The sequence below is a fragment of the Erinaceus europaeus genome, chromosome 11 (genome assembly GCF_950295315.1).
Source record: "Erinaceus europaeus chromosome 11, mEriEur2.1, whole genome shotgun sequence".
NCBI lineage: Eukaryota > Metazoa > Chordata > Mammalia > Eulipotyphla > Erinaceidae > Erinaceus > Erinaceus europaeus.
The window spans coordinates 41,461,014-41,487,434 of NC_080172.1; the positions used below are offsets into that span (position 1 = coordinate 41,461,014).

Here is a 26,421-nt window from a genome sequence, read left to right on the forward strand (position 1 = left end):
CTGCCTGATGAGGGTCAGAGGTGGCCATCTCAGAGGGATATACAATGATGGCATAGTGATGTGGGCGGTGAAACTAAAGTTAGGATTAGGGTCAACAGTGAAGGTGCAAAAGTATTGTGCTTAGGCTGGGGCCGGGAGTGCATGCCCATGGGGACCAGGAGCACTGACTGGCAGACATTGAGCCTGGCTCAAAGGCCCCACCAAGAACCCTAAATCAACTCTCACTCCCGCCCAGAAGACTTCCTGGCACAGACCTGAGTCAACATGGTCACTTGCTTATCGAATGGGAGAAAGTGAGGCAGACCTCAGAGTTTGTTAGGTCTCTGAAGACCCATGTGCTTGGAGACCCTTTGTGCCACACCAGGCTGAAGTGTGAATTACAGTGCAGAGTGAAAATCTGGGTGCTGCCTGGTGCTTCGGCTTCTCCAGGGTCAGACTTATCCGTGGTATCCCTGGCCCTAGCCCAGCAGCACTCAGAGCAGGCACTGGACGTGCCAAGGCCGCCTTCATCCCAGCCTGGACTGACAGGAGATGCAGCGGCCCAGCTTTCTCATCCAGGGCAGCTGCGGCTCCATGAGGCAATGCTCATTTCCTGGACCGGCAGAGAACTATTGCCTCATCACCTCCGGGAGGACAAGCACATGTCCGGACGGCTTTGGCCTGCTCAGTGCAGCCCTGCCCCAGCCCAGGTTGGGGTGCTGCAGCATCTTTGGTGCACTGACCCTCCTCCTCTTCATTGGGCGGCCTGGCCTGCCTGGCGACCCTGGGGAGGAGGGGCAGGTGGTCGGTCCTAGGACGCGGAGCCCAGCGAGTCCGAGTGCAGAGTGACGTAGCCTGATGACTCGGAGGGCGAGCTCAGGAAGCTACTGGTGCTGCCGTCGCCGCCCACCGAGCGCAGCCCCCCGGGCTCACCCCAAGACAAGCTGAGGCCGGTCCGCAGGGGCCCGGCGTGCGCATGCGCGGCCCCGCGGCTCATTTGTACGCCGCCGCTGGGGGGCGCCGCGTCACGCTTGAGCTGGGCGTTTTCGGGGGCGCGGGTGGGGAAATGACCCCGTGGGGCCGAGGGACGCCGCAGGGCCTGTGGCTCCCGCTCGAAGGCCGTGAGCGCGAAGGCGTCGGGCAGCAGAGAGACGGAAGCGGAGCGGGCGCTAGGCCCGGGCGGACACCGGCGCGGGCTGCCGGAGGGCGAGTCGGGGGCCCGGCGGGGCCCGGCGTCCAGGGTCGCGGGGCGCAGCGACAGCAGGCTCTCGACCGAGCGGCGGCGCGGGTGGAAGGGGGGCGCGTCCTCCGCAAAGGCCAGCAGGCTGCTGCGGCGTCGCTCGGACCCGGGCCCGCCGGGCAGCACCAAGGCGGCCAGGTCGTCGCCGGAGCCCCAGCGCGGCAGGAAGGTGGCCAGCGGGACGGCCGCCCACACGTCGGCGTCGTCGTGCGAGAAGCGCCGCGTGGCCGGGACCTGCGGGCAGGGGGCGGCATTAGCTCGGCTGCCCCGGCTCCCCGCCCCTGCAGTGGGGAACCAGGGTGAGGGCCAGGGCGAGGCCGAGGGCGAGGGCGAAGGCGAGAGCGAGGACCAGGGCGAGGGCGAGGACCAGGGCGAGGGCGAGGGCCAGGGCGATGGCACCCTGCTTGGCAGTTGGGACACTGGGCAAATGAGTGTCTGAGTACCACTGTAAAACTTGGAAGGGGTGACAGGAGATACTGGTTTTCCTTCTTCCTTTCTCTCTTTCTTTCTTCCTCCCTCCTTCCTCCTCTCACCCCCCCTCCCCCAGCTTTCTTTCTGGATAGAAAAGGTAGAAGCAGAAAGACAGTGAAGGAAACCACAATACCTAAGCTTCCACCCTGCAGTGAGGGGCTGGCTCCAGCCTGGGTCACAGTGGCGACGCGGGTCACCATCCAAGGGAGCTATTTCAGCAGCCCAAGGACTTACGTACTTTGGGGAGAAGCTGACCACCCAGGAAATAACAGGCACCAGGCAGATTTTTTTTTTTTTTGCCACCAGGGTTATTTCTGGGGTTCAGTGCCTACATGGCTCCACCATTCATGGTGGCCAGTTTTTCCCTTTTTTTTTTTTTTAATTTTTGAATTATTTATTTTGCACTACAAATCTACCACTCCTGGTGGCCATTTTTTCCTTTTTATTTCTATTTTTATTTGAAATTGAGAAGGGAGGAGAGACAGAGAAAGATAGAAGCTTGCAGCTCTACTTCACTGCTCAGGAAGTGTTTACCCTGCAGGTGAGGAGTGGGGTTTTGAACCCGGTGATAAGTGCACTTAACTGGGTGTGCCACCACCCAGCCCCTTGAATTATTTTACTTTTTTTTTTTTTTACCAGAGCACTACAGGGGATTGAACCTGGGACTTTTTGGATCCTCGCACATTAAGAGTCTCTTTGCATAACTATTATGCTGTCTCTGCCTCCCTTGAATTATTTCTTTAGGATAGAGACAAGAGAAATTGAGAGGGAAGGGGGTAGATAGAGAAGGAAACAAAACCACTTCACTGCCGTGAGAATGTCCTACATCAGAAAAGGTAACAGCAGCAAATGCTGGAGAGGGTGTGGGGTCAAAGGAACCCTCCTACACTGCTGGTGGGAATGTCAATTGGTCCAACCTCTGTGGAGAACAGTCTGGAGAACTCTCAGAAGGCTAGAAATGGACCTACCCTATGATCCTGCAATTCCTCTCCTGGGGATATATCCTAAGGAACCCAACACATCCATCCAAAAAGATCTGTGTACAGATATGTTCTTGGCAGCACAATTTGTAATAGCCAAAACCTGGAAGCAACCCAGGTGTCCAACAACAGATGAGTGGCTGAGCAAGTTGTGGTCTATATACACAATGGAATACTACTCAGCTGTAAAAAATGGTGACTTCACCATTTTCAGCCGATCTTGGATGGACCTTGAAAAATTCATGTTAAGTAAAATAAGTCAGAAACAGAAGGATGACTATGGGATGATCTCACTCTCAGGCAGAAGCTGAAAAACAAGATCAGAAAAAAAAAAACAAGTAGAACCTGAAATGGAATTGGGGTATCGCACCAAAGTAAAAGACTCTGGGGTGGGGGTGGGTGGGTGGGGAACAGGTCCATAAAGGATGATAAATGACATAGTGGGGGTTTATTGTTAAATGGGAAACTGGGGAATGTTAGGCATGTACAAACTATTGTATTTACTGTTGAATGTAAAACATTAATTCCCCAATAAAGAAAAAATAAATAGAAGGAAACAAAGAGGGACCAGTCGGTGGCACACCTGCTAAGCAAACATATTACAGTGTGCAAGGACCCCAGTTCAAAGCCCTTGGTCCCCACCTGCAGGGGGAAAGCTTCATGAGTGGTAAAGCAGGGCTGAAGGTGTCCCCTCTGTTTCTTCCCCTCTATCTCCCCCCTCTCCTCTCATCAATTACTGTCTCTATCCAATAATAAATAAATAGGGCAGGGTTAGATAGCAAAGAGACTCTTATGCCTGAGACACTGAAGTCCCAAATTCAACCCAATTCAAGTCCCATACATCAACCATAAGCCAGAGCTGATCAGTGCTCTGGTAAAAATAAATAAATTATATATATATATATATATATATATTAATTTTTTAATATTTATTTTCCCTTTTTGTTGCCATTGTTGTTTTTCATTGTTGTAGTTGATGATGTCGTCGTTGTTAGATAGGACAGAAAGAAATGGAGAGAGGAGGGCAAGACAGAGGGGGAGAGAAAGACAGACACCTGCAGACCTGCTTCACCGCCTAAAAGGGACTCCCCTGCAGGTGGGGAGCTGGGGGCTCGAACCAGGATCCTTATGCTGGTCCTTGCGCTTTGCGCCATGTGCGCTTAACCTGCTGCGCTATCGCCCGACTCCCTATATATGTATATTTTAAGAGAAGGAAACAGAGACACTTGCAGAACTGCTTCACCATTTGTGAAGCTTTCCCCCTGCAGGTGGGGAAGGGGGCTTGAACCCAGGCTCTTGTGCATGGTAACGTGCACTTAAGCACTTGGTCTCTCCCTTTTCAATCTTTTTGATAGAGGGTGAGGGACTAAGGATCAAAACCTAGAGTAGAGACACCTGCAGACTACACTACTAATGAAGCTTCCACATTTTAGGGGACTAAAGCCACTAGGTCCTTTCACACTCAGACCCTAGGCAGGCTTCTTTCTCAAAACATAAGGGGACATGGGTACAGGGGCTGGAGTGCCCAGCCTGTCAAAGGAGGTGAATGTCCACCCTCTCCCAGGGCTGTGGCAAGTTCAGAGAGGACAGTTAGGAACCCCCTCCCATGTTTGGTCCAGAGTTCTCCTTTATCCCTACCTGTAGATACTGCATCCTGTCTTCCTGCATGGCTTGCAGAGGGTAAAACTGTGGCAGGCCCCTTTCCAGGGCAGACAGCTCATACTTGGCCATCCTGTCCAGGGCCACAAAGTCACCCCCATAGCTGTAGTCAGGGGAGCGCTCCAACACCAGGTCTGAGGGAGCACCACCCTCCAGGCTGGTATCTGTAGGGGATGGGGGTAGAAATTGAGGGCCATGGAAAGAAACATGGAGACATCTCAGAGTTAGCCCCAGCCTCCTTTCCCCCAAGACACAAAGCAAGGGGACTGATTAATGGGAAAGGGGAAGCACAGGGCTGTGGATTCAAATCCTGACTCTGTCCACTTTGTAGTGGAGGGGACAGGGGAAACACACTGAGTCAGTTTCCTCAGCTATGGGACTGGGGCATTTGGTCACCTTTGGGTAAGATGGTCCCTAGCAGATAAGGAAGAGATCAATCTGTGGTGACATTATTGCTGAGGCAGACAGGGTGTATATCAAGAACACATGGGGCAGTATATTAGGGACCCCAAAGGCCAGAAAGTTAGGGGGAACATTCAGTCTGTGTCCATGACTCCTGCCTGGAGTGATCAAGGCATAAAAGAATGCTCTGTGGGACACCAGACTTGGGTCCCTTAGGGGCTCAGTATATTTTGGGAGGGTACAGGAGGCATCTGGTTTAGAAATGGAGTCACCTTTGCACATGACAGTTGTTATCCCACCAATCCTGTGGCCTCACCCAGAGCCTTCTCTCCCTGGGTCACTGTCAAGCTGTGCTCACCATCATCTGAGTCCTCATCATTGGCCATGAGAGCCAGGCACTTCTCCCAGACAGCCTTGAGGTCAGCACGGTAGCGGTCGCAGGCCCAGAGGAACAAAGGCAGCAGAAGGGCCTGGGTCACCGAGCACCACAGCACACACAGTGCCATCCAGGGTGCTGAGGCATCTGCCCGCAGGCTGCTGAAGCTCACCACCTGTAGGCACAAGTCATGCCTGGCACCTGAAGGACCTGCCACACAGCTCTCCCAGCCCCAGCCCTGCCCTCTGCCAGAGAGGAGGTATCAGGGCCCCAGACTCTGGACAGGAAGGAGCCAGAGCATAAGGGTAAGGAGTCTGGTTGCCATAGACAACACTCATAACCCTGGTGCAAAGCCCTTCACAGTTTACAGGGCAGCTCAGCTTCCCTCCCATCTTCTTCACCATTGCCTGGGAGACATGGGGACTAGATCACCACTTTCTTTTTGGGAAAGGGAGGCTTGGAGAATTCAAACCCCATGGTTCTGGAACTTTCTGCCATCCTTGTTCCCCCACCCCTGCTCTTCCACAGCCAGTGGTCCTGGGAAAGAATACAAGGGCAATTTTGGAGGAGCAGAACATCCAGCCAGGTGGCTTAGGGTCACTGCCCAGGGGCCCATCATTCCTTCTCTGCCAGGAGAGTGTACTTCTCCACCCAGTACCAACTGTCCTCCTAACGGAGTAGAGCAGGGAATGAGGCAGACATCATGGTGGCTTTTCTGTATGAAAAGTAACCCCAGACATGTGCTAAGTCCCCCTGCACTCATTCTCATCATCAGTGAAATGGGTCAATACCACAGGTGAAACTAAGATTCCAGGCACAGTACCAGAGTTGCAGCACAGAGTAGGCTCCATAAAAGATATTCCCTTCCCTGCCTGAGAGAAGCTGGGGCCTTGTCCCCTGAAATTCCATACACATTCTCTCCCTCCTCTGGCACAGGGGCTGGAGACACAGGGTCCCATTCTCAAAGGAGGACTCCAGACTTGAGTGTTAGACTCTACTTTGGGTGGGGCAGTAGGTTACTGGGGGCTGCATCTGCAGTAGGTCCCCTGATTATGAGGAACTTGTGTCCTGTATTGGCTCAGGGACACAGCCCTGGCCAGCTGCTCAGATGCATTCTCCAGCCAGTCTTTGCCCCCTGAGCCTCCCCTGTCCTGCTTTGGACCCCTCTAGGCTATACTGGAGCTCTATGGGTAGCAACCCTTCATTACTGAGTCCAGACTTTAGTTTTGGGTCAGGTGCAGGTTCAGCTTCACAGACAGAACCCTAGGCAGTTCCCCCTGGACCTTGGACCCTTGTTAGCATGGCCTTTCACAGTACCTGGACTCAAGTCCAACCATGCAGTAGAATTCAAGGCTGGCCCTGCCTCCCAATTCAGAACCACAGCAGTTCTGCCACATCAAATTCTTCCTCTGTCCATTCTGGGGTCTGAATAGGCTCACCCAGCCTACTCTGCCCTTTGCATCATGTGGGCCTCCTTCATGGCCCAGTGGTGTACTGGGTTGAATGCACACAAAGACCTAGGTTCAAGCCCCCGATCTCCACCTGCAGGGGGGAAGCTTCCTAAGTGGTGAAGTAGTGTAGCAGATGCCTTTTTTTCCTCTTTCCTTCTCAATTTCTCTCTGTCCTTTGAGAAAAAAAAAAAGAAGAGAAAAGAAAAGAAAAGAAAGGGGTAGGGGAGGAGAGGAAATTCTCTATAGCATGACAGAACCTTAGCTCTACAGTCACCCGTGTGGGTTCAAATTTAAACACAACTGTCCTGACTTTAATCTCCAAATCTATAAAATGGGGTTTGCAATGCCTCCCCTGCAAAGGTGTAAGGACTCAAATGCCTAATGCCTGAAGTGTGTCTAGCCCCAAGGCTCCCCCTGAGTCCATGTCCCCTGACAGTCTCACCCACCAGCACGGGGAAACCCATCAGGCAGTCGTAGATAATGACGATGGCGGCCACCAGGCCTGTGATCTGCAGCGAGGTCTTGGCGGGCTCAGAGCCATCAATGGAGGAGCGGCGCTTGCCCTGGGCATCCTCCACCACAATAGTGGGCACTGTGAAGGTGCGGTGGTCTGCCCGGCGCCCTACTTGTACTGCCAGAGTCTGGAAGAGGGCAATGGCTGTGCAGACCACGCCCATGGCCACGCTACCACCCACCAGCAGCAGGAAGCAGACTCCGAAGCCCAGGCCTATCTCAGCCACGATGAAGCGGCAGCCATGGGTGTAGAAACGTTCGCTGGTGTCATGCCAGCCGACAGCGGGCAGGGCTGACAGGATGAAGGACACCATCCAGATGCCCATGACTGTGTGCACAGCCTGCTTCTTGGCGTTGCTCAGCCTGGCAAGGGGTGGGGCAGAGGAACCCAGTGTCATTCACAGAGTCTCCCCAAGATACCTACCCCAAGTCCCAGTGTCACACTTGTGGCACAACCACCACAGGATGGCTTTGTCCCTTGTATACTCATGCGCTTGTCACATGTCCTTCTCCAAGCACATTCCATAGTGGACAGCCATGGACTGTATATGTGTATGACCCACAGTCCTAAGTAGCCCAGCCTGCCCTCAGTACACCATGGAGTGGAAGATCACATGGGCACTAACACCTTACCCAGGTGTTTTTTTTTTTTCCCTTCAGGGTTATTGCTGGGGCTTGGTGCCTGCACCATGAATCCACTACTCCTGGAGGTTATTTTTCCCCTCTTTTGTTGCCCTTGTTGTTTTATCATTGTTGTGGTTATTATTATTGTTATTGATGTCATTGTTGGATAGGACAGAGATAAATTGAGAGAGGGGGAGAGAAAGATAGACACCTGCAGACCTGCTTCACTGCCTGTGAAGTGACCCTCCCCGCCCCCCGCAGATGGGGAGCTGGGGGCTCAAACTGGGATCCTTAAACCAGTCCTTGTGCTTCACACCATGTGCTCTTAACCCACTGTGCTACTGCCTGCCCCCCCTTAATTACAGAAAGATACATATAGAAAGCTACCAAAGCACTGTTCCACTCTGGCTAATGGTGGTGCTGGGGATTGAACCTGGGATTTTGGAGTCTCAGGCATGTAAGTCTTTTTGCAGAACCATTATACTGTCTCCCCAGCCCTTGTTTTTGTTTTTATTTCAAAGCAGCACCAGGTCCTTATGCATCCATGATATAGTTGAGTGAACTCTGTCCCATTTAAAAAATTTTTTGGTTTTTTATTATTTTTAATTATCTTTATTTATGTATTGGATAGAGACAGTCAGAAATCTAGAGGGAAGGGTTGACAGAGAGACAACTGCAACACTGTTTCACCACTCATAAAACTTTCCTCCTGCAGAAGTTGAAAAACAAGAGCAGAAAAGAAAACAGAAGTAGAACCCGAAATGGAATTGGCATATGGCACCAAAGTAAAAGACTCTGGGGTGGGTGGGTGGGGAGAATACAGGTCCATGAAGGATGATAAATGACCTAGTGGGGGTTGTATTGTTAAATGGGAAACTGGAGAATGTTATGCATGTACAAACTATTGTATTTACTGTTGAATGTAAAACATTAATTCCCCAATAAATAAATTTAAAAAAAAAACAAAAAACTTTCCTCCTGTAGGTGGGGACCAGGGGCTCAAGCCTAGGTGCTTGCATATTGGAACATGTGCACTCAGCCAGATGCACCACGACCCAGTTCCTTTATTTATTTATTTATTTACATATATATTTTGATAGGACTGGGAAATTGTGGGGGGGAGATAAAGAGGGAGAGGGCCAGGTGGTGGTGTACCTGCGTAGGTGCACACAGTGGTAAGCACAGGATCCGTGCAAGGACGGGGATTCTAACCCCTGCTCGCCTGCAGTGGGGATGCTTCATGAGCGGTGAAGCAGGTCTGCAGATGTTCTGTCTTTCTCCCTTTCTTTTTTTTTATACTGATTTATTTTCCCTTTTGTTGCCCTTGTTGTTTTTTATTGTTGTTGTAGTTATTATTGTTGTTGTTGATGTCGTTGTTAGGACAGAGAGAAATGGAGGGGGGGAGACAGAGAGGGGGATAGAAAGATAGACACCTGAAGACCAGTTGCTTCACCACCTGTGAAGCAACTCCCCTGCAGGTGAGGAGCCGGGGTCTTGAACTGGGATCCTTATGCAGGTCCTTGCACTTTGCGCTACGTGTGCTTAACCTGCTGCACTACCGCCTGTATTTCTCCCTTTCTATCTTCCTCTCCTCTTTCAATTTCTCTCTGTCCTATCGAATGAAGGGGGAAAAAGGCTGTCAGGAACAGTGCATTCGTAGTGCTGGCACTGAGCCCTAGCAATAACCTTGGAGGCAAAATAAATAAATAATTAAGGGACTGAGAAAGAGACATTTGCAGCCTTGCTTCACTACTTGTGAAGCTTCCTCCTTGCATGTGGGGACTAAGGGCTTGAACCTGGGTCCTTGTGCATGGTAACATGTTTGCTCAACTGAGTGCACCACCACTCAGGCCTTGTTCCATATTTTTACTTTTTTTTTTGCCACCACACTTATTGCTGGACTTTTGTGCCTGCATGACTCCATTGCTTCTGGCAGTCTTTTTTTTTTGATAGAGGGCGAGAGACAGATGTAGAGAGAGAGAGATGAAGAAAAAGACATCTGCAGCACTGAGCTTCCCTCCCACAGGTGGGGGCCAGGGGCTTGAACCTGGGCTGTCCTACATGGTAACATGTGCATTCTCTCAAGTGTGCCACCACCTGGCTTGCTATCTATCTATCTGTCTATCTATTTGATGGAGACAGAAATTGAGAAGGGAAAGGGAAATAAAGGGGAGAAAGAAAGAGAGACACAGTACTGCTTCACTGTTTGTGAAGTCTTTCCCCCTGCAGGTGGGGACTGGAGGCTTGAACCAAGGTCCTTGCACATTGTAATGTGTGCATTCAACCAGGTGTGCCACCCCTGCCCCCTGCTCCCGATCCCCTGCCCCCTTTTTTATATTTATTTATTTATTCCCTTTTGTTGCTCTTGTTTTATTGTTGTAGTTATTATTGTTGTTATTGATGTCATCGTTGTTGGATAGGACAGAGAGAAATGGAGAGAGGAGTGGAAGACAGGGGGAGTGAAACAGAGATACCTGCAGATCTGTTTCACCGCTTGTGAAGCAACTCCCCTGCAGGTGGGGAACCAGGGGCTCAAACTGGGATCCTTATACGCCGGTCCTTGCACTTTGCACCATGTGCACTTAACCTGCTGCGCTGCCAGACTCCTCCCCTTTTTCCCCTAAAGATTTTATTTATTAATGAGAATGATAGGAGGAGAGAAAGAACCAGACATCACCCTGCTACATGTGCTGCCAGGAACTGAACTCAGGACCTCATGCTTGAGAGTCCAATGCTTTATCCACTGAAACACCTCCCAGACCACCCCTTGCCTCTTTTGTCAATTTTATACTTTGAGATAAAGATGTAGGGAGAGGAACCAAAGCACCATTTCATCATTCATGGAGCTCCATCCATTTTGGCCCTTGGTGATGGTGCAGAGTGCTCCCATGTGGTGCTGGAAATTGAACCAAGGGTCTAATATATGAAAGACATGTATTCTGCCACCCCCAATGCAGGTACCTCAGATATATCTTCTGCCCACATATCCCTCCCTCTAAGAACATAGACATTGACTAGAAAGCTCACCGGTAGTTGACAGGCCAGCGGACCATCCACATCCGATGATAGGACAGGGAGGTGACGGAAAAGCAGGTGGCCAGGGTGAGGGTGTAGAAGGTGGACACAAACACTTTGCAGAGACCCTCGTTCCACTCGTAGTCAGGCCGCTGGCGCCGCAGCTGCACCACAGCATAGGTGGTGATGGGCACCGCCACGTTGAGCATGTGAGTGGCTGCCAGCGTGCATAGCAGGAACTCCAGTGGCTTCCACTTCTTCTGCTTGGCACCCACACTGAGGATGCCCCAGGCATTGGCCAGTAGAGAGAGGCCACCGCATGCCAGCCAGCCCACTGCACTGCCAGGCAACCGTCGCTCATCACTCATGGTGCCGACAGGAGCTGGCTGGTAGCCGAGGCATCCTCCTTGGAGCCAAGCCTCATATATGGCAACCCAGGGACCATGAGCACCTGAAAAGAGTGGGGGAAAAACAAGTGCTCAGCAACTCTCCCTCTGGCCATAGCACTGAAGCTCTTAGGCTCTTAGGAGAGGGAGATGGAGCAGGTCCCTCAGTGTGCCATTCCCTCTCTGATCCTGGCTTGTGCTGGCTCCCACCTGTCTTGTTTCTAAGTCACATTCCCCTAGCACCTAGCAGGGGTATTCCTGTTCTGTCACTTCTACCCTCTCTTGGTCAAGGTACGTAGTCTAGGCTCTCTTCCAGGCCACTTGCAGCCTTGGGGAATGAGGCAGGCTGGGTCCAGACATCCTGTCCATTCCCCAGAGCAAGCCCTCTCACCAACAGAGGGCTTAGGAGGACTCGCCCTCTGTTCTCCCCTGCCCACTGTGGGCAAGGGCAGCCTGGATCTGGAGATAGTCCAGGGGTGGACCCAATCCCTGACGAGGAAGTGCTGACAGTTGTGCACATGAGCCAGGGGACAAAGGCACTGTCATGAAGGTGCTCTGTCTGCCAGAGAACTGGACAGTGAATTCCTCTCTCCCCTCTCCCAGACTGGCAATCCTCTGCTGCCCCCACACCCTGTGCTGAGCCCTAGTGTGTCCCTGTGAGGTGAGGCCCCTCACAACAGGCCCCTATGGTTACAGCTAAGAGCACACTGTGGGGAAGAGCAAAACATAGTGTGTTCTGCCTGCTCTCAGCCCTTCTCACCTCAGAGTTGATTTAGCCTCATTAGCTGCAGTTCTTTTGCTGTCAATACTAGTGGGCACCTACTGTCTGGCCACAGCCGCCTGATCCCCCAGGAGCTATTTCTAGCTCGGGATGGAGAGGCCTCTGAGGGCCAGGGCAGGAAAAATGGCTGGTCTGCTGCTAGCTAGTCACTTCTGCTTTACTTTTATATTTGAACTTACTATTATATTTTATATTTTATTTATTCACTTTTGTTGCCCTTTTTTATTGTTGTAGTTGTTGTTATTGATGTCATTTGTTGTTGGGTAGAACAGAGAGAAATGGAGAGAGGAGGGGAAGACAGAGGGGGGAGAGAAAGATAAACATCTGCAGACCTGCTTCACTGCCTGTGAAGCGATTCCCCTGCAGGTGGGGAGCCGGGGGTTCGAACCAGTATCCTTAATGCCAGTCATTACGCTATGCACCACCTTCACTTAACCTGTTGTGCTACCGCCCAACTCCCTTGAACTTATTTTTTTAAAAGATTTTATTTATTTATTTGCCTACAGGGTTATTGCTGAGGCTGGGTGCCTGCACCATGAATCCACTGCTCCTGGAGGCCATTCCCCCCACTTTTGTTGCCTTTGTTGTTGTAGCCTTATTGTGGTTATTATTGTTGTTGGTGTCGTTCATTGTTGGATAGGACAGAGAGAAATGGAGAGAGGAGGGGAAGACAGAGAGGGGGAGAGAAAGATAGATACCTGCAGACCTGCTTCACCACCTGTGAAGCAACTCCCCTACAGGTGGGGAGCTGGGGGCTCGAACCGGGATCCCTACTCTGGTCCTTGGGCTTCTCGCCACGTGCACTTAACCCACTGTGCTACCGCCCGACCCCCTATTTATTTATTTAAATTAAAAAAATTTAAAAAAATTTTCCCTTTTGTTGCCCTTGTTTTTTACTGTTGTAGTTATTATTGTTGTTATTATTGATGTCATTGTTAGATAGGACAGAAAGAAATGGAGAGAGGAGGGCAAGACAGAGAGAAGGAGAGAAAGATAGACACCCGCAGACCTGCTTCACCACTTGCGAAGCAACTCCCCGGCAGGTAGGAAGCCGAGGGCTTGAACTGGAATCCTTATGCCAGTCCTTGCACTTTGCACCATGTGCACTTAACCTACTGTGCTACCGCCCAACTCCTAAGATTTTATTTATTAATGATAGAGGTAGGAGAGAGGAGAGCTAAAGAAAAGACAAGACCTGGGAGGTGGCGGAGTGAATAAAGCAGTGGACTCAAGCATGATGTCTGGAGTTAAGTCCTTGGCAGCACATATACCAAAGTGTCTATTTTTGTTGTCACTTGGAGCTTCACTGCTCCATGTCTACTTTTTCAGACAGATAAAGACAGAGACAGAGAGAAAGACACCATAGCACAGGAGCTTCCTCCAATGCAGTGGGAGCCAGGCCCAAACCTGGTTAGTGTGCATGACAAAGCAGGCACTGTTCTTCAGGAGGGCTGTTTTGTCAATCCATTATTTATTTATAAAGGAGAGGGGTGGGGAGAAAGAGGGGGAGGAGAGAAAAGTAGAGGAAAGGGAGAGAACAGAAGGAGGGAGAGAAAATTGTGTGTGTGTGTGTGTGTATGTGTGTCACACTGGCACCTGGGGATATACTGGGGATGCACTCAGGACCCCATACTTTCAAGTCTAACAATATAGTTATTGTGCCACCTCCCAGAACATCATGTCAATGCCTCCTAACAGCCTCCTATGAGGCCAGAGAGATTCCTTCCCAAAATCTGACTGCTGTTTGCAGCATGGGGACATGGTAACTTCACTGTACATTCCAGCAGCTGTCCAGCAAACTTCTCTAACTGCACAAAGAGACCATGTGGCAATGAGCTGCTAGACTCCAGCTGGTACTGTGAATGAATCCAGGCACACAGTAAGCAGCCAGGAAATGTGTGCCATGCCAGTGTCTGCCCTCCCAATTCACTGCACTGAGCTGCTATCTCTTAGGAACCATGACATTGAGCTGAGAGGTAAGGTGAGCCTGACAGCAAGGACCTGGAGCAGAAAGAATGTGGGTGCCACTCTGGAGGCTGCAGACTTAACACAAGATCAAAGAGGACACTGAACTGAGGATGGGTACAATGGGCAGGTATGTGTTTCTACCAGCATCTGACTGCCCTGGTCTTCAGGTTGGTAGACTGATCTTCATGAGCCAAAGCAGGTATTGTCAGACCCTTTTGTCCCCCAAACCAATCCACCTGGCCCACCCACTGATAACTGTGCAAGGCAGAGTGGAGAAGGTGAATGGATCTCTGGGAGAGGAAGGGTGAATTTCTGCAAACAGGCACACCTTCCAGCTTCCACAGTGATTCTGCTATTCATCCTCAGTTTAAAGATGTTCAAGCAGCAGCCCCGGAGGTGGCAAAGTGTTAAGACTCTCAAGCATGAGGTCTTGATTTTGATCCTTGGCATTGCATGTGCCAGAGTGATGCACTGATTCTTTTTTCTTTCATCTTACTGGTAAATAAATATATTTTTGGAAGTCGGGCGGTAGTGCAGCAGGTTAAGTGCATGAAGGACCAGCGTAAGGATCCCGGTTTGAGCCCCTGGCTCCCCACCTGCAGAGGAGTCACTTCACAGGTGGTGGAGCAGGTCTGCAGGTGTCTACCTTTCTCTCCCCCCTCTGTCTTCCCCACCTCTCCCAATTTCTCTCTGTCATATGCAATAACAACGACATCAATAACAACTACAACAATAAAACAACAAGGACAACAAAAGGGAATAAATAAATAAGTACAAAAAATATAAAATATATATTTTTAAAAATATGGTCAAGCAGCTGTAAAATAACTTGCCTCAGCAATTATTTGCTTGCTTGTCTGATTTTACAATCTTTGCCTCTCAAATCTTCCAAAGCCAGGGAACAGGCATTTTTTTTGTTCCTTGGCCATAGTTGTCTTTTTGAGCCCCCTGCTCATGCTCTTTCTTTCTCTGTGTGTGTGTGTGTGTAGTCCTTCCCCTTCTCCCTCCAAACTGCAGATAACACTGAAGTTGTCCTGTGCAACCCAGGGAGGAAGCAAAGGCTGAGTTGGGGGCTTAGGACTCCCTGAGTTTGGTGCTCCAGATATGGTGCACGAAATGTTACCAAAGTCTCTGATGCAGTGAGGCAGGGCTGGCTGCCCAGGAAGAGCAGTTCCCAGTCCTCCTAACTGGTGACCAGGGGTCCTCCCATCAATGACTTGCTGTTCATTCTTTCCTTCTTTTTCTTCTCCTTATTCTCCTTCTCCTTTTTCTAAAACCAGAGTACTGTTTAGCTCTGGCTAATGGTGATGCTGGGGACTGACCCTGGCTGGGACTTTGGAGCCTCAGGAAGGAGTCTCTTTGAATAATCATTATGCTATCTACTCCCGCCCTGTTCATTCTTCCCTGCGGGCAGTGAATTCTGGCTGGGCTCTGTTCAGTGCGGTCCACACTGAGAGGGGGTGTCATCGTCCTCTGCAGAGAAGTCTGTTCTCATCGCACTCAAACTGTCCTGTAAGCACTTCAGGATGGGGCTCCCCATCTTCTCTCCACTTCCCGGAGAGCCAGCCCTTTCCCTCTCCCTTTAGAACTTCACAAAAGTGATGGGGGTGTACTGCGGCCAGCGGGCTCCCTCTCCGCGGGGCCTGGGGGCGGGGCCTACATGACGCCACCACAACGAACCAATGAGGCCGCGCGGCCCCGGGGCTCTATTGCGCAACAAAGAGAACGCAGAACTTGAAAGGATTCCCCGGGCTCGGGCTGCACCGCTGGGCTCGCACAGGATCGCGCCTCCCCAGGCGGCCGCAGCTCTAGGACCGCGCTGTTGCTGCTGCACTCGGGCCCCAGCCACCGCCCTGGGCGGGGCTGGCAGCTCGGAGCCTCTGCTGCCCCGGCACGCCCCCTGCCCGCCACGCCCGCCCCCATCCCTGCGCTCTGAGCTTCTGGGGATTCTGATCCCCAACCCGACCCAGAGCGACCCAGCCTGTCGGTCCCTGAATGGTGCCCCCTCAGCCTTGCCTAGCCCCGAAGGCACATCTGCGTGGAGGTTTGGACAATCGGACGCTGGCAGGATGAGGTTCCCGGGCTACGATGGACCGGGGTGGGCCTGGGACCCCCAGATCAACCAACACCGCCCCTGAAAGCGATCCAGTCAGGGTGGCGCTGCTGGCGTGGAGGAGGGGGCCAGGAGCAGGGAAGCTACCCCAAGGTTCCCAAGTTGGGGGGGAGGTCCGCAATCCCAAGTGTTGCCCGCGGTCCCGCGCCCGCCAGATCGCGGACGAGCCCTCCCGCCCAGGGCCCTCCCACAGCGGGTCCTCTAGCTCTGCTGCCCCCAAGTCCGGGCGGCGGCGCTCACCCTGCGTTTGGGCGCCCGGGGCTCCCGCTCGCTGCTCCCGCCTCTGGCTCCAGCTGCGGCTCCCGCGCCCCCGGGCTGAGCACGCGCCGCCGGAGGCCGCGGGGATGGTTGGCGGCGGAGCGGCCCGCGGGCCGGGGCATCTTGGCGGCGGCCACCAGGGGCCGGCGCGTTCCGCTGGGTTCGGCTCGACCCGCCGCCCCTCCCTCCTGCCCCTCTAGCCGCAGCCACCGCGTTCGGTTCCCTCCGCTGTACAGGCTGCGCCCTGGCTGCCGGGGTGGGGGGCGGAGCGGGGCGCGTGCCTCCACCCGCGCCTCCGCGCCGCCCCTCGCCCCGCCCCCCACTCCTGGAGGCGCGGCCGGCCGCTGTGTTGGTAGTTGGACTGGCCACTGCACACCCCTCTGCCACCTCCCGCCGCCCGGCTGAAGCTCCTTAGGGGATGCCCGCACCCTATCTCTGCTGTCTGGGTCGGTCCACACCTTGGATGCCACTCCCGAGCTTCCTGGGGGAAAGACTGAGGCCCCGATTTGCAGGTCAAAGGGCAACAGAGGACTTGGGAGACTCAGGGAATCCTTCCCGAAGGAAGCCACGTCCACACTGAACATTCCGGGAGGAGTGTCGTGTGAGCGTGGGGGTGCGGACCAATGACTTCTAGGAAGTCGGGAGCCTTTCTTAGTTAGGTTCTGGGAGGCAAGACTGACCTAGATAAAGATTGAAAGCTACCCTCAAGGGCGGGGAGATAGCATACACAGAGACTTTCTCATGTCTGAGGCTGCAAAGACACAGGTTCAACCCTCAGCACTATAAACCAGAGCTGAGCAGTGCTCTGGTGAAAAAGCAAAACAAAACACCCTACCGTCAGGTCTTGGGGGGTTTACCAAAGCGATCATGAGTGAATGCACCATAGGGCTGCCAGGTGGCTGAGTTGTCCCCTGGGCCCCTGAAACTGGAACCAGGAGCAAATGCTAAGCTGAGGAGTCCAGGACTCTGTCCCTCAACAACCCCTTGTCTTTTTTTTTTTTTTTTTTTGCCTCTAGGGTTATCCCTGGAACAGTGCCTGCACAAGGAATCTATTGCTCCTGTGGCTATTTTTTCTATTGTTGCTGAATAGGACAGAGAGAAACTGAGAAGATGGGGGGAGAGGGATAGGCACTTCACCCCTTGTGAAGTGACCCCCCCCCCCCCCACTGGAGCTGAATCCTTAGGCTAGTCCCTGTGTTTAGCACAGTGCACACTATCACCTGTGCCCCACCCCATCACTCTTGTTTGTGGTTTTGGCTATCTGACATAGAGAGGGAGACAACTGGGATGTGTTAGTCCACTTGGTGGGAGTTTCTGGAGACTCCTCCAGTAGGTAGAGTGGCCAAAGGATTCTTCCTGCCCTTCTAGAAGCCCATGACCTCAACACATTCTGTACACAAGACCTCAGGAGTCACTCTGGGCCAGGTCCAGATCCAGCAAAAATGGAAGTGAAACTGCCTATCCCACTCATAGGCTCAACACCTGCCTCTATCATCTCTGCACCTCAGGAGCCTGGTGTTAGTGATATAAGACAAAAGGGGAGGTGCCTGCGTAGAAAGGCTCCACAGTGAAAGATGGGACTGGTGACAGAGGATGACTTCCTTGTGTGGCATCAGGATCCTCAGCACCTATTGTGAGCCCTCTGTGGTTAAGCCGGCTCCCTGCCCAGGTAGCCCTGGTTATATATAGACTACTAGAGGGCCAGCAAAATAGCTCTCTTGGACAGTGCTTTGCTTTGCTATGTGCACAACTCAGGTTTGAGCCCAGCTTTCACTTTTTCTGCCTCTATAAAAATTAAAATAGGCCACTAAGAATGGCAAGTTGGCACATGGTAGTTGGGAGATCAAATGTGGCATTTTTTTTCCTTTTTGTCTCCAGGGTTATCACTGAGGCTTGGTGCCTGCACCATGAATCCACTGCTTCCGGAGACCACTTTTCCCATTTTTGTTGCCCTTATTGTTATTGCTGCTGTTGGATAGGACAGGGAGAAATAGAGGAGGGGAAGACGGGGGGGGGGGGGGGAGGAAGGAAAGATAGACACCTGCAGACCTGCTTCACTGCCTGTGAAGTGACTCCTCTGCAGGTGGGGAGCCAGGGGCTCGAACTGGGATCCTTATGCTGGTCCTTGTGCTTTGCACCACCTGCGCTTATCTTGCTGTGCTAACACCCGACTCCCCAAATGTGGCATTTCTAAGGCAAATGCAACCCATTCAGGGTTTGGTTTATACTGCTGACCAATTGGTAAGGAGTCAACTGACCCACCCCTGTGTTCTCAAGCACACTCCAGTGGCCCAGTTTACTCACTACTACTTTAAATTTTTCTATTTTATTTTGTTGCCCTTGTTTTATTGTAGTTATTATTGTTGATGTTGTTGGATAGGACAGAGAGAAATGGAGAGAGGAGGGGAGACACAGAGGGAGAGAGAGAAAGACACCTGCAGACCTGCTTCACCACCTGTGAAGTGTCTCCCCTGCAGGTGGGGAGCCGGGGGCTTGAACTGGAAAAGAATCTCCCCAACAACAAAAGTCCTGGACCAGATGGCTTCACAAACAAATTCTACAAAACCTTCAGGAAACAGTACCCATACTTCTAAAGCTTTTCCATAAGGATTCTTAGGATCCTTAGGCCGGTCCTTGCGCTTTGCACCACCTGTGCTTAACCCACTGCGCTACTGCCCGACTCCCTCCAAAAGGAAGAAAGACCAGACCACTGCTCAGCTCTGGCTTATGGTGCTGGAGATTGAACCTGGGACCTCAGAGCCACAGACATGAAAATATTTTCCAGAACCATTATGCTATCTCCCCAGCCCCACCTACTACTTCCTATACTAGTCCCCTGCTCTGGTCACTCGAGGCTGGTGGGGGCGGGTGGAGTAGGACATTAACCTCTGGTAGCTGGTTGGGGGCCTCATGCTAAGCGCTTTGATAGTATTTGTACCTCCTAGTCTCCTTTGAAGGAGGGTTTTAGACCCTTGGATCACCCAAACCACATTTGCATAGATGGGAGATTTCCATCCCCACAACACTGCAGCCCCACTCCCAGGGCACCACCTGGAACCTTCAGGAGGTTGGCACAAGGCATGTGTGGAACCTGGAAGCAAGGGGGTGTAGTGGGGTGGCTGTGGTCTTTAGTGGTGAACATTGTTCCCTCCCCTAGCTCCAAGACAGGAAATAACCCCGTCAGATGGGACCAGGCCCCAGACAGATTCCGAAGTTCTTGGCAGTTGTTTCTGCACATTTGGAACTGTGTTCTTTCTCCCTGGACTCAAGGGAGCCCCATGCAAGGCTGCAGCTGTGGGCAGTCAATCTTAGCTTCAGCTTCTGGGGACCAATCTGAAATGGGGTATTTTCTCCCAGGGGCCTTACTGGGTGTGCTAGGTGGAGAGAGGTGTCCTTCTCAGCTTGGGTGGGTGGGGTGGGGGAGAAGAGTGATGGGCGCCTGCAGTAACCTTGCAGTTCATCTGTCTCAAGGCTGCTGGGCAAGACACACACATACACACTGCAGACAGGGACAGCTGTATACACATGTGCACAGGCAGGGACAGATGCACACATGCAGAGCTTCCCAGACTCCATAAGCCATTTCAACAACCCCTCCTTGCTGGAGCAGCTGGGGAAGTTTTCCAGCAGAAACCTGACCTTTTACTCCTGGGGCCTGGTATGAGACATGGATGGGACTACTTCTAGAGGAAGGAACTAACTTGAGAAGGGGTCAGGGAGGGTGTAGTTTCCACATGCAGAAATCAACTCTTGCTGTATTTACCCCCAAGCCCTTAAACCATACTCAGAGATGGCCTCTTATATAAGCTGAACAGGAAAGCAAGTAGGACACAAAGCCAACTTGGAGTCAGGGCCTGGTGGGAGTAGCGGGTAGGAAGGGGCCTTCTCTCCAGTTGGCAAGCCAGCAGGCAAACAGGAGCGGCTGCTGTGCCCCAAAGCACACAAAGGGATAGGCAGTGGAAGAAGGTCAAGGAGAAAGATAAGCACCTCCCAAGTGAACAGCCGAGAACGATGGAGGTCCAGTCAAACAGCAGCTTTATTAGTGACGCTGGGTTCTTTACATACTGGACAGCGTGAGTAGTCCCCAGGGCTTTGAGACTGCCTCTAGGCATCAGGGGAAATACCATGTAGCATTACACTGGAATGATATAAATAACACTTTGGTGTGTAGGTTTTTCAGGAGGAAAGGTTATAATACTGAGAGACAAATACTTCACACAACACCAGCTCTCAATGTGAAGGGGGTTTTGGCCAAGGGGGTAACTTCTGTGTAATGAGCCTGGGATAGCTGCACAGGTGGCTCAGGCCCCAGGCCTCAGAGAGAAAGGGAAGGAGAAAGGGAAGGAGGGAAGGCAGGCATCTAGGGTTGAGGCTCCTGGCCCTGTGAGCCCTGTCGCTTGGCCTTCATCTGCAGGTACCGCCCTTTGCCCTCCTCGAAGCGCTTCTTCTCATCCTCGGTCTCGGGCTGTAAACCACACAAAAACAAAGTTAGAGAAGCTCTAGCTCCATGGACTTGGTGGTACCCCTCCACCGCCTGTCTCCACTGGTCTAAGACTGCCTTGGTACCAGAATAGGGCCCAGGCTCCCTCTTCCTGGTAGACATGTCTATGTGAGCAAGTATGCCAGACCTGGATGCTTGGCCAAGATGCCATGAGAGGCTGTGGAGCCTCACATGACAGATCTCTGTCAATCGAATGCCAGGAAGGAATCCCTCGGGGGCCAAGAGTGCTGTGGGAATTCACAGCTGAGTCCTGTGGGTACTCTCACATCCAGAGCAGTGGGACTTTATACCCAGTACCTTTTTGTTTGAAATTTTAAAGATTTTATTACATAAGAGTTTCACATGAGACACACAAGGAGAGAGAGAAGCTGGAGCACCACGCACCACTCTGACTTGTGTGCTGCCAGGGATTCAACTGGGAACCCCAGGCATGCAAGCCCAATGCTCCACCAGTGGAGCCACTTCCCATGTTACTTAAATTTATTCATTTTATACTGGGGGTGGGGGAGACAGAGACCAGAGCATCACTCTGGCATATGTGACATCGGGGGTTTGAACCTGGGTTCTTGTGCACTATAACATGTGTGTTTTACTGGGTGAGCCAACACCCAGACTCAGGACTGAACTCTCGAGATCTATTGCTCTACCTCCTGAGCCACCTCCCAGTGCTGTTTTTTTATTTTCCTGATAAGGGAGTAGGGAGACGCATCACTGCTCATGAAAAACTACACCCCAGGTTCCTCATAGATGGTAATGTGTGTACTCTATGGTGTGTACCAGGAGTTGTGGTGGCACACCTGGTTAAGTGCCTCTGGTCCCCACTTGTAGGGAGAAAGCTTCACAAGTGGTAAGCAGGTCTCTAGGTGTCTATGCCTCTCTCCTTCCCTTTCTTCCTCTTCCCTCTAAACTTCTCTGTCCCATTAAACAAAATAAAGTTATCCCTCCAGTGTCTCTTTAGTTACGAACTTCAGGGGAAATGGGAGGCCTTAAAAGGACTACTTTATCATAAAAGGACTAATAGTGACCACCTCATGGATAGGGAGCTCTGGACAGCACAGGTGCCCAGGAAGTGCCACTTTTGAGTCCTTATCACTCCTCCTCTGCTGCTGCCTCCTGAGTAACTTTAGAAGCTGGGTCTAATTTAAAGGTCAGAGACAACTGACCAGCTGGGATATGGCCAAAGGCCTAAGGTAGGTGTGTCCTGGTTTATACCCACACACCTGATAGGGTTGTAAATGGTGTCCTCTATCATTTTCAAGAGTGCACTAGATGCTACTAAGGTCACCCACCACAGCTGCACCAGACATTTACTTTCTGAGATTTGTCTGTCCCAAGTTCAACCTCACAGTTCTCGTGCCTGGCCGTGGCTGGGGATTTAGATTTTATAGGCTGTACCAACTCCTCTGGGATGACATTTCCTTGTGACACTTTGAGGGTGTCTGAAAGCCAAGTAAATGGGCCAGGTGCCCTTCATCCACGAAACATCAAGTCCAAACAGCTATTTTTAGGCTCAAGTGTTTTACAGACAAATGGTATATTGGCAAAAGACAACAATCAGCCAAGAATGGAATGTCAGGTTACAGCAAATATTTCCTCCTTTTTGGTCTTCTCAGAAATTTTTTAAATGTCACCAGGTATAAACTGTGAAAATCTTGTGGCTTGGTTAGTGCACATCCGGGGTGTTTAGAGAACCAGCCTGGCTTCCTGCAGCGGTCTGCTTTAGGTTTGAGGAGTGTGGCATGCACAAAGAATAGCAGCTTTGCGGACACTTGATGAAGAGAGCCCTCCAGCCACTCTGGCTGTTTTCCTTTTTTTTTTTTTTTTTTGTTACCCAGCTTATTGCTGGGGCCTGGTGCCAACACTATAAATCCACAGCTCCTGGTGGTCATTTTTTTTCCCTTTTCTATTTTATTTGATAGGACAGAAGTTAAGAGGGGGAGAGGAGATAAAGGGAGAGAGAGACACACACCTGCAGGCCTATTTAACTATTTGTGAAGCATCCCTCCTGCAGGTGGGGAGTGAGGACTCAAATCTGGGTCACTATGCATGGTAATCTGTACACTCAAGCACATACACTATAGAAAATGACTTATTTTACTATGAAAGTTATATGAGAAAGAGGCCAGGTAGTAGCACCTGGTAAAGCACAAATGTTATGTGGGGGACCCTCCTCCAGAGGGGAAGCATCATGAGTGATAAAGCAATATTGCAGACCTCTCTCTCCTATAGAAAATAAAAGGGGGGTGGGAAAGAAAATTATGTGAGAAAGTGTTTCATATGACAGAAGCTAAAACACGATTCGATTCCCCTCAATGCTAGGGATTGAACTGTGAGTCGCAGGTATGCAAGTTCTAATCTCAGCTGAGCTATTCTCCTGTTTTTTTTTTTAAAGCTTTTTTTCCAAATATTATCTATTCCCTTTTGTTGCCCTTGTTTTTTTGTTGTAGTTATGATTGATGTTGTTGTTGTAGGATAGGACAGAGAGGAATGGAGAGAGGGGATGACAGAGGGGGAGAGAAAGATAGACACCTGCAGATCTGCTTCACCGCTTGTGAAGCAACTCCCCTGCAGGTGGGGAGCCAGGGCTCGAACGGGGATTCTTATGCCAGTCCTTTTGCTTTGCGCCATGTGCACTTAACATGCTGCACTACTGCCCGACTCCCCTGGTTGTTCTTTTTAATGAAAATAAATATATGAGAACAGGGGTGCAATGGTAATTTACCAGACTTTCATGCCTGAAAGGGAACTGGGAGGGGTAGCAAATGGAGCCAAGGGTGCTAGTGTAGGAACTGTCATTGGACTCCAGAGAAATGAACAAAACTCCTGAAACATTTGGGGGAACTTGCAGTGTTCATAGCCAGGTCTGGAGGTGCTCATTTAGTCTAGCAGGGCTTTCTGGAACCTGTCTGCCACTGATCAAGTGTCCAGAATATGCATGTGGACTCAGGATTCTAGTCTACTCACTGGGTGAAAGAGATCGAGAGACCAGCCTGCAGGTGATTCTTACTATGACTAGTGCCAGACATGGTTCAATCCAGTGTCTGGTGAGTAGCAGGGAAGCTAGGCAGTGGGTCCCCAGCAGCTCTGACAGAAACTATTCCACAGCTAACTCAGATGATAGCACCTGCCTTCAGCACTGCGTACTGCCTATTGATAGACTTGGATTTAATAGACATTTACATGGATCACTGACGCCAAAAAAAAAAAAAAAAAGAAAAGAAAAAAAGTTGAATATGCATTCTTTTTTAAAAAATTAAAAAAATTATTTATTACCTTCTGTTGCCCTTATTTTATTGTTGTAGTTATTATTGTTGTTGTTGCGCTACCGCCCGACTCCCTAAATATGCATTAAGTGCTCATGGGATGTCCTTAAGGATACACCACATTTTGCGAGACAACACAAGTCTCAAAGACTGAAATGGTATCCAGCATATTTTCATATCATCATAGAATAAAACTAAGATATGTGGCAGGAAGGAGCCAGTTAAGGGCTGTCTCTGGGATGGCAGGTATATTACTGTCCCAGGCTCTAAGGAGCCCAGGTTGACACTGGGGCATGGAAGTGTGGCCAATTCCATGCTGAACATCCCACATGGCTGCTCTGGAAGGGTTCCTTCAGGGCATATGCTTAGAAAGACAGTCTGGGCAGTGACACCCCTCAAAGCCACCTGGAGGGGATATGGGGGTGGGAGGAGAGGGACCAAGCACACCAGCCTTGGTGGTGACAGAAGCCCCTGCCCTCTAGCTGGTTCCTTTTCCACCTCCCCAGACTGTGAGCCCTGATAAACAACACTCCTTGACAAGTGACTAAGAGAGGCCACCACCACCCTGTGGGGAGTAGAGCTGACAGCCCGAGACAGATGGCTCTTGCACACAGCCCTCACCCACCACCCAGCTGCTGCCTCCTTGCAGCCATCTCCCTCCATCCGGCAAAGTAAATAAATACATAAGTTGTTGGCTGTTGCTGTTTTTAATGGAGGGCTAGGAGTGGAGGGGAAAGGGAACATGTTTCTCTGTGGGAAGTGACATTTTGGCCAAGTACCAGAAGCTGTCAACAGGGAGAGGGGCCAATGGACTAGCAGCAAGGGGTGTCTGAGTGTCCATAGTCTTGGGGTGGCCTCCACGCACAAAGTAGGGAGGAATGAAGTGTCTACAAAGGAGACAGTTTAGCAGGGGTGCAGAAAGACCCAGGGGCAGTGTCAAGAGGCAATATTGGTCATCCAGGGCTTGGTTCTCCCACCTAGCAAGTGGTGATTTGGAGGTGAGGCTGCAAAGTGCTTGTGGAAGTCATACATGAGTGTGCATCCTGGAACAACTCTGTTGCCACAAAGGACTTTAGGCCACCTGTGCTGCTGGATACTGTCTGAACACCCACTGCACTGCCCTGGGAGGCAGGTGGTGCCCCAGGAACAAGGTTAAGGTGGCAGGAAATGCAGCAAGAGAGCAAGAGGGAGGGTCCCAGGGAGACAGGTCAAAAGCATGAGGTCCCTTGGCTCTGGAAGCAAGTCTGGCTCTCAGCCTGTTGGCTGGCAGCCCTGGTCTGCATCTTCTCCCTCCTCCTCCCTGTTCTTCCTGCCAACTGCTGTCTCCTGGGCACTCTTCCACTGGAGGGGAAGCCTGTGGCTTTCAGAGCCAACAGTGCAAACCAAATGTTTTCCATTTTGCTTTTTCAGTGCTTCAAGACCATGCATTTGGAACTCGGCATAGAATGGGAGTGACAAAGCTCCACCCTCTATAAAATCAATAGCTTGTCCTTTTGGTAAGTAAGGACTGGCTGGTGCCAAGAGGGTTTCCAGTGTGAGAGGACAACTTCCTGTGAGTCCAATAACTTCCTGTGAGTCCTAGAGACATAGGCTTCAGTCAGGAAGCATTGCAGGGCACCCGCTCCGGGTCTTCATAATGGAGCACGGGAAGGAGTCTTGGAACAATCACCTAGGCAATGGTGGTCCTATAGGGACCACTCAGCAGCCTGGAGAGGGGCACTATACCAGAAGAAGAGGTTCCTTGGGCTAGGCAGCATCTGGGAACTATCAGCCCAATAGGTGGCTACATCTTCAAAGTGGGGCCCCCATCACCCCACAATACCATCTCCCCCACGCCCACCCTCCAATAACCTCTGTATGTGCAGCTGTCAAGTTTTTTTTTTTTTTCCTCCTCCAGGGTTATTGCTGGGCTCGGTGCCTGCACCATGAATCCACCGCTCCTGGAGGCCATTTTTCCCCCCCTTTTGTTGCCCTTGTAGCTTCGTTGTGGTTATTATTATTGCCCTTGTTGACGCAATTCGTTGTTGGATAGGACAGAGAGAAATGGAGAGAGGAGGGGAAGACAGAGAAGGGGAGAGAAAGATAGACACCTGCAGACCTGCTTCACCGCCTGTGAAGGGACTCCCCCTGCAGGTGGGGAGCCGGGGGCTCGAACCGGGATCCTTACGCCGGTCCCTGCGCTTTGCGCCACATGCGCTTAACCCACTGCGCCACCGCCCAACCCCCAGCTGTCAAGTTTTGATGTTTGAGGGGCCAACAGCAGGTTAGAGAAGCAGATAGATGGGGGCCGGGTGGCAGTGCACTGGGTTAAGTGCACGTTGTACAAAGCACAAGGACCAGAGCAAGGATCCTGGTTTGAGCCCCCAGCTCCCTACCTGCAGGGGGGTTGCTTCACAAGTGGTGAAGCAGGTCTGCAGGTATCTACCTTTTTCTCCTATCTT

General features: G+C 51.4%; 2 protein-coding genes across 7 annotated transcripts in view; both read right to left on the reverse strand.

The window, feature by feature from the left end:
- Positions 1-259: 259 nt before the first annotated feature.
- On the reverse strand, positions 260-16,319 carry GPR153 (G protein-coupled receptor 153). The gene is made up of 6 exons (XM_007532757.3): positions 16,199-16,319; positions 10,723-11,161; positions 7,005-7,434; positions 5,090-5,282; positions 4,309-4,493; positions 260-1,453 (listed from the first exon to the last, which is right to left on the reverse strand). The coding sequence occupies exons 2-6, from the start codon at positions 11,076-11,078 to the stop codon at positions 791-793; spliced, it is 1,827 nt and encodes a 608-aa protein (XP_007532819.1). The 5' UTR covers positions 11,079-11,161; positions 16,199-16,319; the 3' UTR covers positions 260-790.
- Positions 16,320-20,234: 3,915 nt separating this feature from the next.
- The window catches only part of ACOT7 (acyl-CoA thioesterase 7), a 149,265-nt gene continuing 143,078 nt past the window's right edge, over positions 20,235-26,421 (reverse strand). For all 6 annotated transcript variants that reach the window (XM_007532755.3, XM_016192398.2, XM_060201366.1 and 3 more), the window contains exon 9: positions 20,235-20,681. In XM_007532755.3, coding sequence (XP_007532817.1) covers positions 20,577-20,681 — 105 coding nt within the window. In that variant the 3' untranslated portion in view covers positions 20,235-20,576. The remainder of the gene's footprint in view (positions 20,682-26,421) is intronic.